General features: G+C 37.7%; 1 protein-coding gene across 5 annotated transcripts in view; it reads left to right on the forward strand.

Annotated features, from left to right (window-relative positions):
* The window catches only part of LOC142986077 (adenylate cyclase type 6), a 303314-nt gene that overhangs the window by 249631 nt on the left and 38705 nt on the right, over nucleotides 1-14978 (forward strand). For all 5 annotated transcript variants that reach the window (XM_076134270.1, XM_076134271.1, XM_076134272.1 and 2 more), the window contains one exon: nucleotides 6149-6241. In XM_076134270.1, coding sequence (XP_075990385.1) covers nucleotides 6149-6241 — 93 coding nt within the window. The remainder of the gene's footprint in view (nucleotides 1-6148; nucleotides 6242-14978) is intronic.

A 14978-nucleotide genomic window follows, 5' to 3' on the forward strand; every position in this document is an offset into this window, starting at 1 on the left:
TTGAATCACTGCGTCCGATCCATTTGCGAGGATACTCTTCGTTCAAATAAAAATAACATTTTTAATGGAAAGAAAAGTGGCAAGTGTTGCACCATTTTGAAATCTTGATTAAATGCGCCGACTTTTGAAATAACTTGCCAAGGGTAGTGTAGTACATGTTTTTTCAATATGAAGCGTCAAAGTTAACTAACGATATTTTTGTGAATCATGACTCACTAAAACTTAACTTTTTTTATGAAATTAACAATGTTTTGTGCATAAATTTGTTTTACGATTAATAGCATATTTAGTGAAGATCACGAAATTCAAAAAAACACAGCGAAATTGTGACATTGGTGATCACAGGACTCGGAAATGCGAGCAAGGGTGTGGAAATTTAACTTTTTTGAAAAATGTCTATTATTGCTAAACTAAGTGACATGCAATTTTTTTTTTATTTTTCCTAAAACCGCTATGACTTGGCCTTTCATCCTGTCTCGGATTATCGTTGAGTTTTGGGACACCCTGTATATGTATAGAGAGAGGTACGTAATGTTTCGCAAAATGCTACCATCTATGGTGTTTATAACTGAACAGAGAATTAAATTAAAAACCCATTAAAAACTGCCAACACAACAAAGAGCAGATGTTAATGTAAAACAGCAGTCGTAATTCTATCAAAAGGAAACCCTCTTCAATGTAGCATGTGATCCAATTTTACGAAGAATATCAGTTTAACTTATCAAGTACAGTTACTGTTATCGTTCGTCCGAAATATCTCTAGTACTCGTTACAACAAACAATATTTTTCTGACAGAATACATATTTAATTTTGCACATCTTACAACAAAATACGCTTTATCAAAAGGATCTCACAAAGAGTAAAGAGAATGTTAATACAACGATGTTATTACTGACGAGCGGGACGCACGAGGATGAAGGCATCCGTCGAACAACAAGTAAAGAAATTAAGAGCCTCCTTGTCTAACAATATCTTGCACAACATTTAATATTAACAAATATGTAAGTTAATATTCTCAAAAGGGATCGGCTCAATTCAAAGGGAATATAATATGGGTTGAGGTAATCATTTTTATGATTGCAAAATGCGAAGGGAATTATTTTCGTGAGTCGTTCGTCGGACCGGCACCCCCTCGCCGTGCGCGGGGTGAGGCCGCGGGGGGGGGATTAGATGGGAATGGATGTAATTCGAAGGACTGGGTCGACTATAGTTCGTTTGGGTAACAAATATAACGATGTAGTCACTCGTAGCAACCGTCGTCCGATAGCGTTACGACAGTATTATGTTTCAGAGATGACTTTCTGCTTATGATACAAAATATGTATCATTAAGAGCTTACCTGAAAATTGTACGTCCTTCGTGAGCGTATAATAGAATAAATCAAGTGTATATATAATCCTGCTGTCTCATATAATATGTGACTAAAGTCTTGTAGCTAAGATAGAGCGCCGGTAGCTAAAGTGTCTGGTGTTTAGTCGCAGTCGGTGGATTACGCTAAGTCATCGAATTAGCGGCGCCGATGAGCCGCCTTATTAGATCGGCGCGAGTAAAGCCGCGCCGTCAACCGATGCCAACCGATGCCAACCGATGCCACCGGTAACGACGTTACTCTGCTGCTACTGATACCTGATACAACTATGTAGAAACAGTTGAAGAACGGGTTCCTAGTTCCTAGGCTAAAGTTAGCATTTAGCAACTTGTTATAAGGGTCTCTTTCCTGTGAAACATACTTGTTGAGTTCAGTGAGAATTAGTCCCGTCTTATTTTGATGTTCCAAATCATGTTTAAAAGAGTCTTTTAAATACCTAGCAATGTACGCTTTCCCTAGCCTTTAACTTTTTACAGTACAGAGAACCATGTATTTCATCATACAGCTACCTATTTAACACATAATCATAAAATATGAAACGTAATTGAACGACAACTCAATCATTCATCTCTATAACAATCTTATCATACGGAACTGAACGGAAAGTGATCGTAAACCTTTGGCAAGTTAGTCAGTTGTTCGTCACATCGTTAGAGCGCACGACGTCGCTCGGCAACACTCGGCAACGCTCGGCAACATTCGGCAACACTCGGCATCACTCGGCAACACTCGGCAACACTCGGCAGCACTCGGGAGGTTCTAGGGGCGAATCAAACTTGGTCCATATGTGGTGGTGAAATCCAGCGACAACTTTGTGACACATTATTAGCATGTCATTGAAGGTGACGCGCGAATACCGGAGTTTTTCGCGCACAAACTTTTTAATTACAGCGCTACGAATATTGTATGATGTTCAGGTGTGTCGATGTGATTTTTTGAATGTGATACCAAGTTTAATTGGTATATTATTCATATTAACAGTTTGAAATTGAAAATAATGTTTTTTACGTTTTTATAAGAATCTACTTTATGATAATTTAAAAAAAAAATATAGGCAGCTACACTTGAGGTATAGGGTATTTCACAAAACGCCCTTTTAAAAGGAAATGTGGACAAAAACTAGATTGTTAAAATAACTTACCAAGCGGTATTAAACAATAATATAAAGACGCGGTACTTCCAAGCAGGGCAGGGCATTATTGGATTTGTAGGTTAAAGTCACGGCTTTGCCTCAGAATTTGGCAACACGCCCATTAAACTGCGATCACGACTTTTCATTCAACTGTACACACATACTCTTCAAAGCGTGATTAAAACCAATACCTACCAAATACTGAAAGGCCAGAGCAGTTGCATCAAAGCCTCGTATTAGTCGCTAAGATAACGACCGAGCGCCTTTGACACCAGTTCTCTCGTGAACCATCGATGCTCGTTAGTAGCTACTAGCTGTTACTAGCCGTTAGCTGTTAGTCATATGATACAGAGATTACTGCCAGTGTCGAGTTAGTGTTTGAGCTACTGGAACTGTGGCACGTGTTCATGGATTATAGAGGGTACGATCTTCAAGATTGGTAATTGGCAGATAGGTTAATGAGACTGATGATTTTTTGGAATGCTTGAATAAGTGTATGTGAATTTGTTAATGTTAATGCCGAACCGAATATGTGTGTAGTGTCTCACTTCGTACAAAACTAGTGCAAAAAAGAGGCTTTTTTTTAATGTAGATTAATTTAGTTAAGGATAATTCTATTATTCATATTAACCATACCAGTAATGTATCTACATTTTGAAGTTTGTCAATTTATACGGCCTTAATACTGAATCACTCAACTGATATTGATCAAAGGTAGCCTACAAATACCTACTTGAATACATGGATTTCAACATAGGTAATCTGTGGCATTAATATCTCCTTGTTTTATATTACTTATAAAAAAGAAACTTCTAAACACTTTCTTTCACCTTTTTATATGACAACAACAAGATATCAGTCTCCTACATAATCAAATACATATCAGAAACTTGCACACTAAGTCAGTATGTCAGGTGTTGTACAAACACGATTTACTTGGAGCACACGACACACGTGCCCAGGTACACACGTGCACAAGTAGCCAAGCACACAAGTACACAAGTAAACCTAGTTGAATGCAAGTTGTCGGTGCAGAGCGCCGCACCGGAGATTGCTTACGCGTTTAATTCGCGGCGGCAAACACGACAGTGTGTACACTGCATGATCTTGTACTGACTACTGATGTTTACTTATGTGCTGGGTTACTCTTACTTATCAAGATTGTAAAGTTTAAGAAGTAGTGGATGTAATTGACAGGAATGTTATTGTTCGTATTGATTAAATAACTAGTTGTAGCGGTGGTTGTCTAACGGCTAAGACTTGAGATTTGTGATTGAATGGTGTTGCGGAGAAAAATGTCACCCATTGCACCAGCAAAGATGACCCAATTTAAAACATATTTTTAAACTTTGCTGGAGTGGTTAATAGGACTGATGATAGGTATTTTTTCTTTTAATAAAATAGACTTAACCACAGCCTCTTTCGCTTCTGTAAAGCTTCAAATTCAAAGTCCATCAACGACGCTAATCTCTCACGAAAGCAAGACTAACGATCTCAGTGCGCCCAAAGTCAAAACACTTACTCAAAGCATTCGACTTTGTCAATTGATATTTAAGTCAACCATAATTCTATCTGCCTTCCGTCGTACAGTTGGCTTACATTCGCAACGTTTGCAGACGCATTACCGATCGTTTACCGACGTTTGAGTGCAATTAGCTATGAATTAGGTGCGGCTATACACGACCAACTTTGCTGAATAGTTGAGCGCTCGAGTGCTCGAGTGTTCGAGTGATCGGCGTCAGTGCACAGTGGCTCACACGCCGGTACAGGCTGACTCACTTTGCCAGTCAGCGAACATTTCATTGATTCGACGTGAACTCATGATTAATCTCGCAGTTAATAAGCTTTGCAGGTTCAGTCGGTTCCAGTCGAATTGAAGTTGGTGTTCAATTTTAAGATGATTAATATACTTAAAACACGCAAACTTTTGTTATATCACGCTTGACTTTAACATGTGATATAAGAAACTGCAAGATTTACTTTGGAAAAAAATATAACCTTGTTTGGCTCCGGGTCTTCAACTAGCTATCGAATCCTTTAACATGCTTGCAAAACAAATAGTGTTTCATATTAATGGGCACAGGTCGCTCACTTTACGCGTAACATAGTGGTCGCTTACAATTTACTTCTTAATTAAAAACAAACAGAAAATAATATATACTTCCCGGTACAACTTCCTAGAAATCTACAACTGTTATAAAATGTACCAAAATTAATGAAATTGTTGCTCTCTCACTAAATACATAGAAAGGCTTGACTCGTGCCATTTTCATTAGTTAATTATTTACGGGGCATCTAGTGTACATTATTGTAATTAATTTCACTTCCCACTCTAGTTTGCATTGTTATCAAACGAGCATTTTGTTTTCACTCTTTGTTTGAGTATTGCTCGATTCATATTGTTCTATAAAATTTCATTCTAGTGCTTAATACTGCAGGAATTGTTTGAACAACCACTAGATCTAATTAACAATCCGTTACAGTTTGGATTGCAGTTAATTCCAATCTTCGAATCGTGTAAATATCACGGCTTCTGCTGTGTCAAAGATAGAATAAGATGAGGAAATCATTTGTTATTGAATTGAATGTGGTAAATTTTGCAAGTCATAATAAAAATACTGGTATCCAGCTGCATCCGGGGAGGCTGGAAGCCAACTCCGACATATATGGAAGAAAGCTTTGACTGATTTGCATGTCATCTTTATATCAATTTAATAATTTTACTGTAAAAGAGTAAAAACCGAAGGAGTAACGACTATTTTAGCACTGCAATGCAAAAGTAACCTTTTCTGTTCTGCTCTTTCTGTTAAACTGAACCTACTGGCATAATTATTATGCCAAAAAGAAAAGGCAACATTTTTATTAAAATAAGAAGATTAAGCAAAGCCGAGTCGCGTTCGTAAGCTAGTGTTATGGCATATTATGTCAAGTCGTTTGATTAGAACAGTGGATATTTGTGAGGCTTCCTCGTCAATGCGAAGCTTTACTTACGTGCCTTTGTTCCGCCGCTATATTAAGAGTACAGGAACAATCTCGTGGAAGGAAATCGATAGCATTGTGATTGAACACTCGATACTCGGTACCTACTCGATACCTACTCGATACCTACTCGATGCCTACTCGGTACCTACTCGATACTCGATGCTCGATACTCGGTCTCTTTACTAACGTATCACAGAGATTGAGACTAAAGGAATCCTCGAGAATGCGGGAAATTAAAACCACTGTACGATTGTAAGGTTAAGACAATGAAATACCTGTACCAAGTTCCTAAATGACATACTTCTGCAAATTCTTATTTTCTTTGATGACGCGGTGACGATACATTGTCATAAAATGTTGGTTAAGTACTTCTAAGTAGCAGAATAGACTTTTCGAATCTATATCACATTTTCATACAATATCAGGAAATTAAATAAATAAGAACTACAAGTAATCTGGAGCGCTACTTTGAAAGTTCGGTACTATCGACTTTGAAGGTTTTGACATTTAAAATGTACTCAATAATTAGGTTTTACGGCATTTATTATAAGCAATTAACGGGTTTTTATACAAAAAATGTCGATAGCTAGCCTTTCTCAATGACAGCCAATGTAACTGATGAAAGTTTCAGTACCAGAAGTTAATAGTTGTATGTTTGTTGCAGCATCCTGTTCGCTGACATCTGCGGCTTCACCTCCCTCTCCGACCAGTGCACCGCCGAGGAACTCGTCCGACTCCTGAATGAACTCTTCGCCCGGTAAGTTTATATCAGTATTGCATTAGGGCAGATGTGGCTGGTAACAAAATCACATGATACAACAAGATTTGGTTGTCTAGTACAACTAACCTAAATATCGTATTTCGATACCTATCTAAAAGTATGAAATAGAATTCGAAAGTTAAGAAATATTTTACGGCTACTGGATTCATCATTTGCTTTGGCATAATACGTACTACGTGTAAGCTTTCATAAAAAGCTCAAATCTTTTCTAGGGTCTATAGAAATGTTCTTTTGAATCAAAATGAATACCGTACTTGAAATGGCTGAAGTGAAATCGTTTGTTAAATATCGTCGTCGCTACTCAATTGCAGCTTCATTATTTCGTACTGTATTGACAAATCGGCACCCGCCAGCCGCCAGCCGGCAGCGTCGCAGCGGCGACATCGCACAAAAAGAATAAACGTTTCCTCCGTCGTCGCTCGCCAATCATGGATGAAATCTGTAATTCCTTGAATAATTAATGATGCTTGTTTTTGCCCCCGAGCCGACATGCCACGGGACCCGGCGGGTGTCCTCGAGGCGAGGGGAGAAAGGGAAACGAATAAAAACGAACGACAATCCTCCATGTTTCTTATGTAAAATGACGTAGATTTCTCAAAAATGGATAACTACGGAGAGTTTGTACACTTGAAGTTGAGAAATCTTAGCTTTTAGTGTATACGCTAAGGAGTTGGATACATGGTTGCAATTTGTTGGAGCGCCGCTCGTGAGTGCCGCGATCTCGGTGGAAACTAAATGGTGATAAATTGCAGCTCGCGCTCACTTGCCGCGCGGCTTTTGTTCGCGGTCACAACTTTACACTATGTATCACTTTACTGAATCTCTGCCCGCAACTTAGTTCGTGCGGGACTTGAATTATGATACACTGGGAAACAGGATTCCATACAAACATTTAACACTTGCCCGATATTAATTGATTTTTTTTGTTCTACCACTATGCTTTATTAGACGAATACGTTCCTTGCACACATGTTCAATAGTTAAGGGAGTGTTACTGTTGTTTATTGAGACGACAAATAATTTTGTAATCTTGGCAAAACTTTAAAGTCTCCATCTATTTATGCCTCTTTATATCAAAACACGTTGTAATGCAGTACATCGTACATGAAGCCCGCGACGCGTGTTAAATGAAACGTCTTGAGACACGAGTCGCGACTCTTTGACGTAATTAACGCACTCACTCGTGATTGTCTAATACTGTCTCACACGACACACGACACACGACACGCAACAGGTGCTCCTTAAATACTACCTACTTTATTACGGAACTTTGCATTCGTTAACCTCACCCCAGTAGTTGGGGTCGCGGGGGATTCGTGAACGATTCAATGTATGACAAACATAGTTACTACACCTCTGTCGGCACAGTCGTTGATTGATTCGCGCTCTCAACAAATATTACACTTCACAGATATATTTCAGCTCTCTGTGTACCTATCTATGTTTTACTATCTTTTTTAGCTCAGGAGCTGCTGCCTTTTACAAAAAATATTGATCACGATATTACATTACCCATCAGGCTGGAAAATTTTCTACTAGAACAACTTAATAACGCTGGCAGCCTGTGATCAGCAATCTCAAACAGAGCCGCTCCACTATCGAGCCAGTTTAAAAATAAAAAGCGCCTCATCGTAAATCTATCCGCCCTTTATTGCACTTTTTATAGTGCACCGGAGTTTTTTACTGGGCAGTAATGAAGCTGGGCGGTAGATGGTGCAGATAAATCTTGGACGAGCCGCGCGATGACCGGACGGCTTCTCATTGACCCGGATACGCGAGGCTTTCACTTTGAACCACTTTGACGCGTCACTAGTAGCACTAGTAGTCTGTAGGCGCATCACTTAATGAGTTTCGATATTAGACTGATGCAGGTAGATTGGATCGTTAGTTGCATTCGAGAAACGTTGATAAGGATTTTTTGCTGGATGGCTTAGGTTGCACTATGGACTAATTAATTAAGGGTAATTTGTGAAACTCTGAACAACTTATGATTTAATAACCTGAAAGGCTTCACACCTGAAAGGCTTCATCAGCATTTTAACCAAACCTTTTTGTCCTAAATCAGGTCAAACGACCTAACATAATAATATGAGTACGAAAATACCGTCGACTCGACAATTCTTTCTCAAATATTTAAATGTGACATATTCTTATCCTTACAAATTGAGGTTCATACCACACCCACATACATACATACATACATACATACATGTATAATATAGCTTCTTTTAACAGCGGGTGGAGGCAGAAACTGCAAGCCACCGCTTAGTTCCGTGTAATTAGTGGTCAAACTACTCGTACTTGTAAAGTTGTTCAAGCGTCGCGAAAGATATTTGACTTGAATTAACGACTGTTTTAATTGGCTGGAACTTGGGACGATTCTTTATAATTATGCTCTTCGGAACAACTTTATATAGACTTCCAAACTACTTGGACTTCTGTTACAACCCATACTTAAATACTAACTGAGACTACGTTAGTTACTCTATTTTTCTGCCTGTTTTTTATACTTTCAAGGCTAAAATGTAAAACCGATTTCGACTAGCAACAAGATGTCATATTAGGAACTTACATAAAAGCATGCCTTTTTCCCATAGAGAAAGACAGAGGCCAGAGAACGCCACTTGGTACAATCCTTTCAAACTTCCTTTGCTTCATACACATTACACATTCATCTTGTTATTTATAAAGCACCGCCGGTTACGAGTAGAACTAGCTAACCTGACTGCCTTTGTAAGACATCATGTCATATAGCCTATTTCCGGACTTACCGCAGAATATATGCATTCCAAAATGAAATTATTAGGTCCTAAACTGTGATAAAGGCCAGAACAATAATACATTTCTTCTTTTATTTCACCCACATTCATACATAAGCTTGCATCTACGCGCCCCATCTTCTTATACGCCAGTTATTACCGATGAGGATATAAACGTATCTACTGTTTTATAAATATCCTCTGAGGCTCTCCCCTCTTCCCGTAGGGGTAGATTCATTCGCACTTCGCCGGCGTTCTTTTTCTTTGTGATTACGTCACAACTCGTACGGGTGATGACGTCGCGGGCTGTTTTATGTGATCTGGTTAAGCACATGTAGATTGCCGAATATAAGGTTTAAAATTTTTAAAGTTCATTCTAGTTATCTTACTGAGTGATTTTCATAAAGGAGATAATTTGTTTGCGGCTGTCGTTCTAAGACTTCTGTTGCAGCCGCAGCTTCTGTAAAACCCTGAAATAAGTTTATACGTTTTAGCACATTAGCCTATTTAATTCACCAATAATTGTCTCTAAACTTTCAAAATAAAAAATTACTAAAGTATCATGGGGATTGGATTGCCTATAAGACTTCGTTACGCATTAAATTCAAAGACTTTGACAAGAATATATTGTACGCACGTATGAAAATGTATGTTATGACGTCATAATTCACGTGTTATATTCCTCATGTACACACTTACAACGACATCAGCTGCATAAACCAGTCGCGTTGTTTTCCATGGCACTGATGAGTATTTACGAACACGTCGCGACGGCCGCAGCGCCCTGGCGTCGCTCAGGGAGCAGGGTGGGACCGATACTATTGCTGAGAGAATGCACGATCTATGCAATGAAGAGTTACGTTGATAGCGATACAATGTGATCAGATAGGTGAAAAATTTGTATGTTTGTAGTTGCCTTTGATAGGAAGTTAATGATCCGTAGGGCTAAAATCATTGTTGTTTCATGTATGGCCACATGTCTGATACACAGTGGAGATTTTACATATTTGTTAATTGTTAACGCAAGCCATGGCATAAAATTGAAAATGATCGATTAGATACCATTGATGATGATAGATGCTATAAAAAGTAAAGCGGCGTAAATCAATGATAAGCTTTAGTATCAACAATTAGTTTTATGATTAGCCGTCTTGTGACTTTAAGTAGTATACAGAAACTTTTGTATTCCTCCATGTTTTCGAGGGTAAACCCTACCATCCTACTATAGGATGACCAATTTCTATCCATTAAACATAAATAGGCCTAAAGAATACAAAAGTAACGTCGCAAGTAATCGAAGTAAAGTACGCTATGATAGTTGGTGAGTGGTAGTAGTACGTGCTCCCCGTGCTACGGCCAGCGGCATACTGCCCCGCCTCCCGCCGCACTAGCGCCGCGCTGCACTTGTGACACACCTGCGAAACTAAAGTTATACAAGTTTCAACCAACTGTTTAATAATATTGCTAAGTTGTTTGAGAGTTTGTTGAAAATTACATGCGTGTCTTGCTCAATATATTAATTTAGTCCTGATTTTTATGTGTCCGAAGTAACAGTATCGGTAGGAATTTTTGAAAATAAGAACTTGAAAACTTTAGGATAAAAAGAATAAGATGTTACTATTGTCTTACCTTGATGATGTTTCTAATACCCTAATTTACTTGAAAGCTAAAACAGTAGTCTGATAAGCCTTAGGCATTTTAGAATCTGAAACAACCTAGATCTAGGCTAATCTACTACACAGAAATAGAAAACGACGCTCTAACACAACAATACTATTCATGAAACACACGAGTGAGTCAATAAAACAGTGTGATTTTATCATTTCACTTATTACACATTCGCGTTAACCCACAACGGCGTCATGTCAATAAAGTGTCGCTGGAACTCGACGGTTTATGTCGCACATAAGTTTACGACGGCTTCTATCTCGCGGCCAAATTGTAGGAAATATGAGTGGCGACATGGCCACTTGTAGCACTAAAATGTTATACGATTATTAGAGTGGAGAGCTCCGGGAGGACGGCGTAATGCGCTTACACAGGCTTACGTCTCGCCCTCGACTCTCGGACGAGAGGAATACTCTTTTTGTAGTTTAGTGGAACCTGTAGCTAGTCGCATATGGTAACGATCGTGGTGAGGTTTTGCGTAGATGGAAAGGAACGTAGCGGCGTCGTATGTCGTAAAACGTCTGTACTGGAATTGGTGATTAAGACAACACCATATTTAGAATATGTGAGAAGATATCGACGTTTGTCCAATAAGTAGACAATAATTTCACAAATACAGAAACTTCTAACATCTATGACGTTAACAGTCTGCTGTAACTATAACCTTCACATAAACACATGTAAAGTCATATTACAGCCTAAATTTAAGCTCCAAATAGAGCCTAATAAGCAAAAGCACGTGTCGCTCGGCACGCGGTCCACGTGCCGCGTCCGCCACGCCATCGCCACGTAGCCGCCTCGTCGCCGCCGCGTACCCGCGTGGGCTGCGTCGTGCAATCAGCCAACATTGTGCGGATTGTGCCGCGGCGCATTCACCGCGCCTAATGATGATATTATCTCGAGCGCACGTCGTTTCGTAATGTATGCTAATTACCTGCCTGCCTACACGGGAGCCTTACATGTCTGCTTTATAGATACACGTGAGCGTGCCGTAGTGGATTAATGCGATGAAAGATTCTTTAGCTGTAGATTTCCTTTCAAAAATCTTAGTTGCTTCTAAAGTGACGTTAAACCGGTACTTTTTTTTCAAAATCAGGATACTAATCTTAGTATTTGAATGGACGGAAAGCCACAAGAACAAAAAAGACGACGCTATGATCAATTTACTGACCGCATTAACCTTAATTAATTGAATGACATGTAGAAAAATTACTTAAAAGTGGAAAACAAGCGCTAAATTCTACGACAAATTTCAAGCTGTCGAGGTTTCTACGAGGCAAAAACGTACAGGTTTGTTTTTGTTCCCTCACACACGTAGTGAGGAGGTAGTGAGGTAGATAGCAGTGATTTATGCCGGGTGTGAGTGAACGACGTGTTGCCACGCACGTCCACGTGGCACCACCAGGAATACCACATTAGTGACGGTGAACATAATTAACTTGCAGCACTCGCTACGATAGTAGGGTGTTTAGAAGAAATGTGGTTTTAATATTGTTTAAGTAACTTAATTTTGCGGTATTTTTTTTGGGGCCGAACCTATAACTGCTTAATCTAAACTAAACTACGGAATACTGCTTGTTTTAACATTTGACGGGAAACGAGCGATATTTTAAAATATTTATCTTTCAGCACCGACAATTTCAGCTCTAATCCAGTATCAATATATCACTTTTATCCTTCTAATGCTACTAAGAAACCTAGTTCATTAGGTAAATAATAATCGACAAGCAAAGTGTGAAATATTTTTTAACCCTCGGCCACTAAATACGGCCACCGGCTTGAGTTTGTAAGCCGAGACTCAGCTGCGGCACTCGTGGCGAAGTTGCGTCGTCGCGTCGTCGCGTCCAGCCGCCGTCCGACGCAACAGGTCGCTCGTTCAACTCCGCCGACGCTTCATCAAGACGTCTTTATAAGATGTTTCTGTACTTTATTACTTGATGTATTTGGGAAAGGCTATTTATGAGATTAGGAAGATGAAGTTAGAGAGTTATTGAGGCTGAATTTGTGTATAATTGCTGCTTCAAAAAATACGGTTATCTTAGCTGACTCTGCTACCGTGGAATTTGCGTAAATTATAAATGAAGTAAAAGCCTGATTTTTTCATAAAACTTCAATCCAAATTTTCATTTATCTGTTTGTTAAATTTCATGAAAATTGATTCAGTGCTATTAAACACTAGCTGACCCGCACAACTTCGCTTGCGTCATATAAGAGAAACATAATTTTCCCAATTTTTGTAACATTTTTCACTGGTACTCTGCTCTTATTGGTTATATATCTAGCACTGAAAGAATTTTTAAAATCGGACTAGTAGTTCTCGAGATTAGCGCGTTCAAACAAACTCCTCAGCTTTATAATATTGGTATAGATAATATAAATTGCCCCGATTGCAAAAGTCTTCTCAGAATTTTTCACCGTATCTCTGTATAGTACTGACAGGTGAAGCCTGACAAATCTGAATTAAATATAATTATTTTCTCTTACAAAAGCTGATATTGTACACCAGCAGAGTAATTTCAATAGTATTAATATAATTAGTGTAATCCCAACTAGCACACAAGCTGCTTATACAGTCGTTATACAGCCTGATAGTTGCATAAGAGTCGTTCAAATGCTGTACAATTCTCTATAAGTTGTATACTAGCTATTTAAAAAACCCTTTAACAGCTAGGCGGGACAGTAGCCGTTTAGTAGGAAACTAATGACTTATAGTGATATATGAGCATGTAATTGCATCGCTAGACAGCCTAGGGAAGTATAACTGAGTTAATGGAATCTTCTATAACACCGTTAACTGTATAAGGGGACTTTAGGAGATAAAGGAGTTTAAACGGAGTTATGCGTTGCGCTTATAGCGCTCAAGAGCGTAAATAAGCTTTTTGTAATGCCTTAGGTTCTATAACAGATTTTTTTAGGGCTAGTGTATTACTCATCTATAAAAGAGTTGCGTAGGTCTTTAATAGCGCCTTGAACGTTATATCAGATATTTATATGGCTTCTGTACGGCAAATAGATGTATAAGGTATCATTCAAAACATTTTTACAGCCATGGGGATTACAGAATTATGTTAAGCACCTAAAGCGCTATAACCGAGTAATATACCTTTATACTAAAGCTTAAAATTATGATCATAATATATTTACATAGGTGCAGTGGTGGTTCAGTCTGTCAACTGTTTTTAAAAAATAAAATAAAATAAAATAAATAAAATAAAATAAAATAAAATAAAATAAAATAAAATAAAATAAAATAAAATAAAATAAAATAAAATAAAATAAAATAAAATAAAATAAAATAAAATAAAATAAAATAAAATAAAATAAAATAAAATAAAATAAAATAAAATAAAATAAAATAAAATAAAATAAAATAAAATAAAATAAAATAAAATAAAATAAAATAAAATAAAATAAAATAAAATAAAATAAAATAAAATAAAATAAAATAAAATAAAATAAAATAAAATAAAATAAAATAAAATAAAATAAAATAAAATAAAAAAAAATTCAAACTATTTTAATATTCAACGACTGACCCCTAAAAGTACGAGTAAAATGCTGGTGTGCGACCAAAACAATTATATTGAAGCACTCCTATGCCACAACTGCAGAACCTTGAGGTCTACAACAGCAAACACTAGAGCCTTTGTACAGCTTAAGGCGCTAGCGCAGATGTAACCAACTCTGAGAGCTGCTTGATCGAGACGCCATTATAGCATTTGGTAAACATATTTTTTGAGGTTATTACGATCTTTTGAAGATCATATAAATCTATAGCCTAGTAACGTTAACATAATTAAAATCATTTTTTATTACCTATAACCCTAATTTAATTATCTGTAACCCTCAAAGTCTTATTTATGTTCAAAATACAATTTCCAAATCCACATATCTATATAATTTTTGCATTTAAAACTGAATATTTTGAGGGCGCATGAAAATATTGACGATAATATACATATATATTGACAGCAAACTGGAACTCGCACTTTCATATCACGTACACAAATAAATAAAAGCGATAGACTACTTGTTATTTTAATAATCCAATCCGTAAAAGTAAAATGTCTCCTCATTTGTCACTGATGATTCATTTTAAAAAAATATATTTAGTTTACACCATAATAAACCGACCATATTACTAATTTAGAGCGTTAGCATTTATAACCGTTACACAGTAGCGCTAAAATAAGGTAAAGGTGGTATAATCGCGCTGCAAGAGCTTTTTCGAACGCTCGTGGCGCTAACCACCTCTGTACAACAGCTGGTAAGCGCCACGAAGCTGC

The sequence above is a fragment of the Anticarsia gemmatalis genome, chromosome Z (genome assembly GCF_050436995.1).
Source record: "Anticarsia gemmatalis isolate Benzon Research Colony breed Stoneville strain chromosome Z, ilAntGemm2 primary, whole genome shotgun sequence".
In the NCBI taxonomy this organism is placed as follows: domain Eukaryota; kingdom Metazoa; phylum Arthropoda; class Insecta; order Lepidoptera; family Erebidae; genus Anticarsia; species Anticarsia gemmatalis.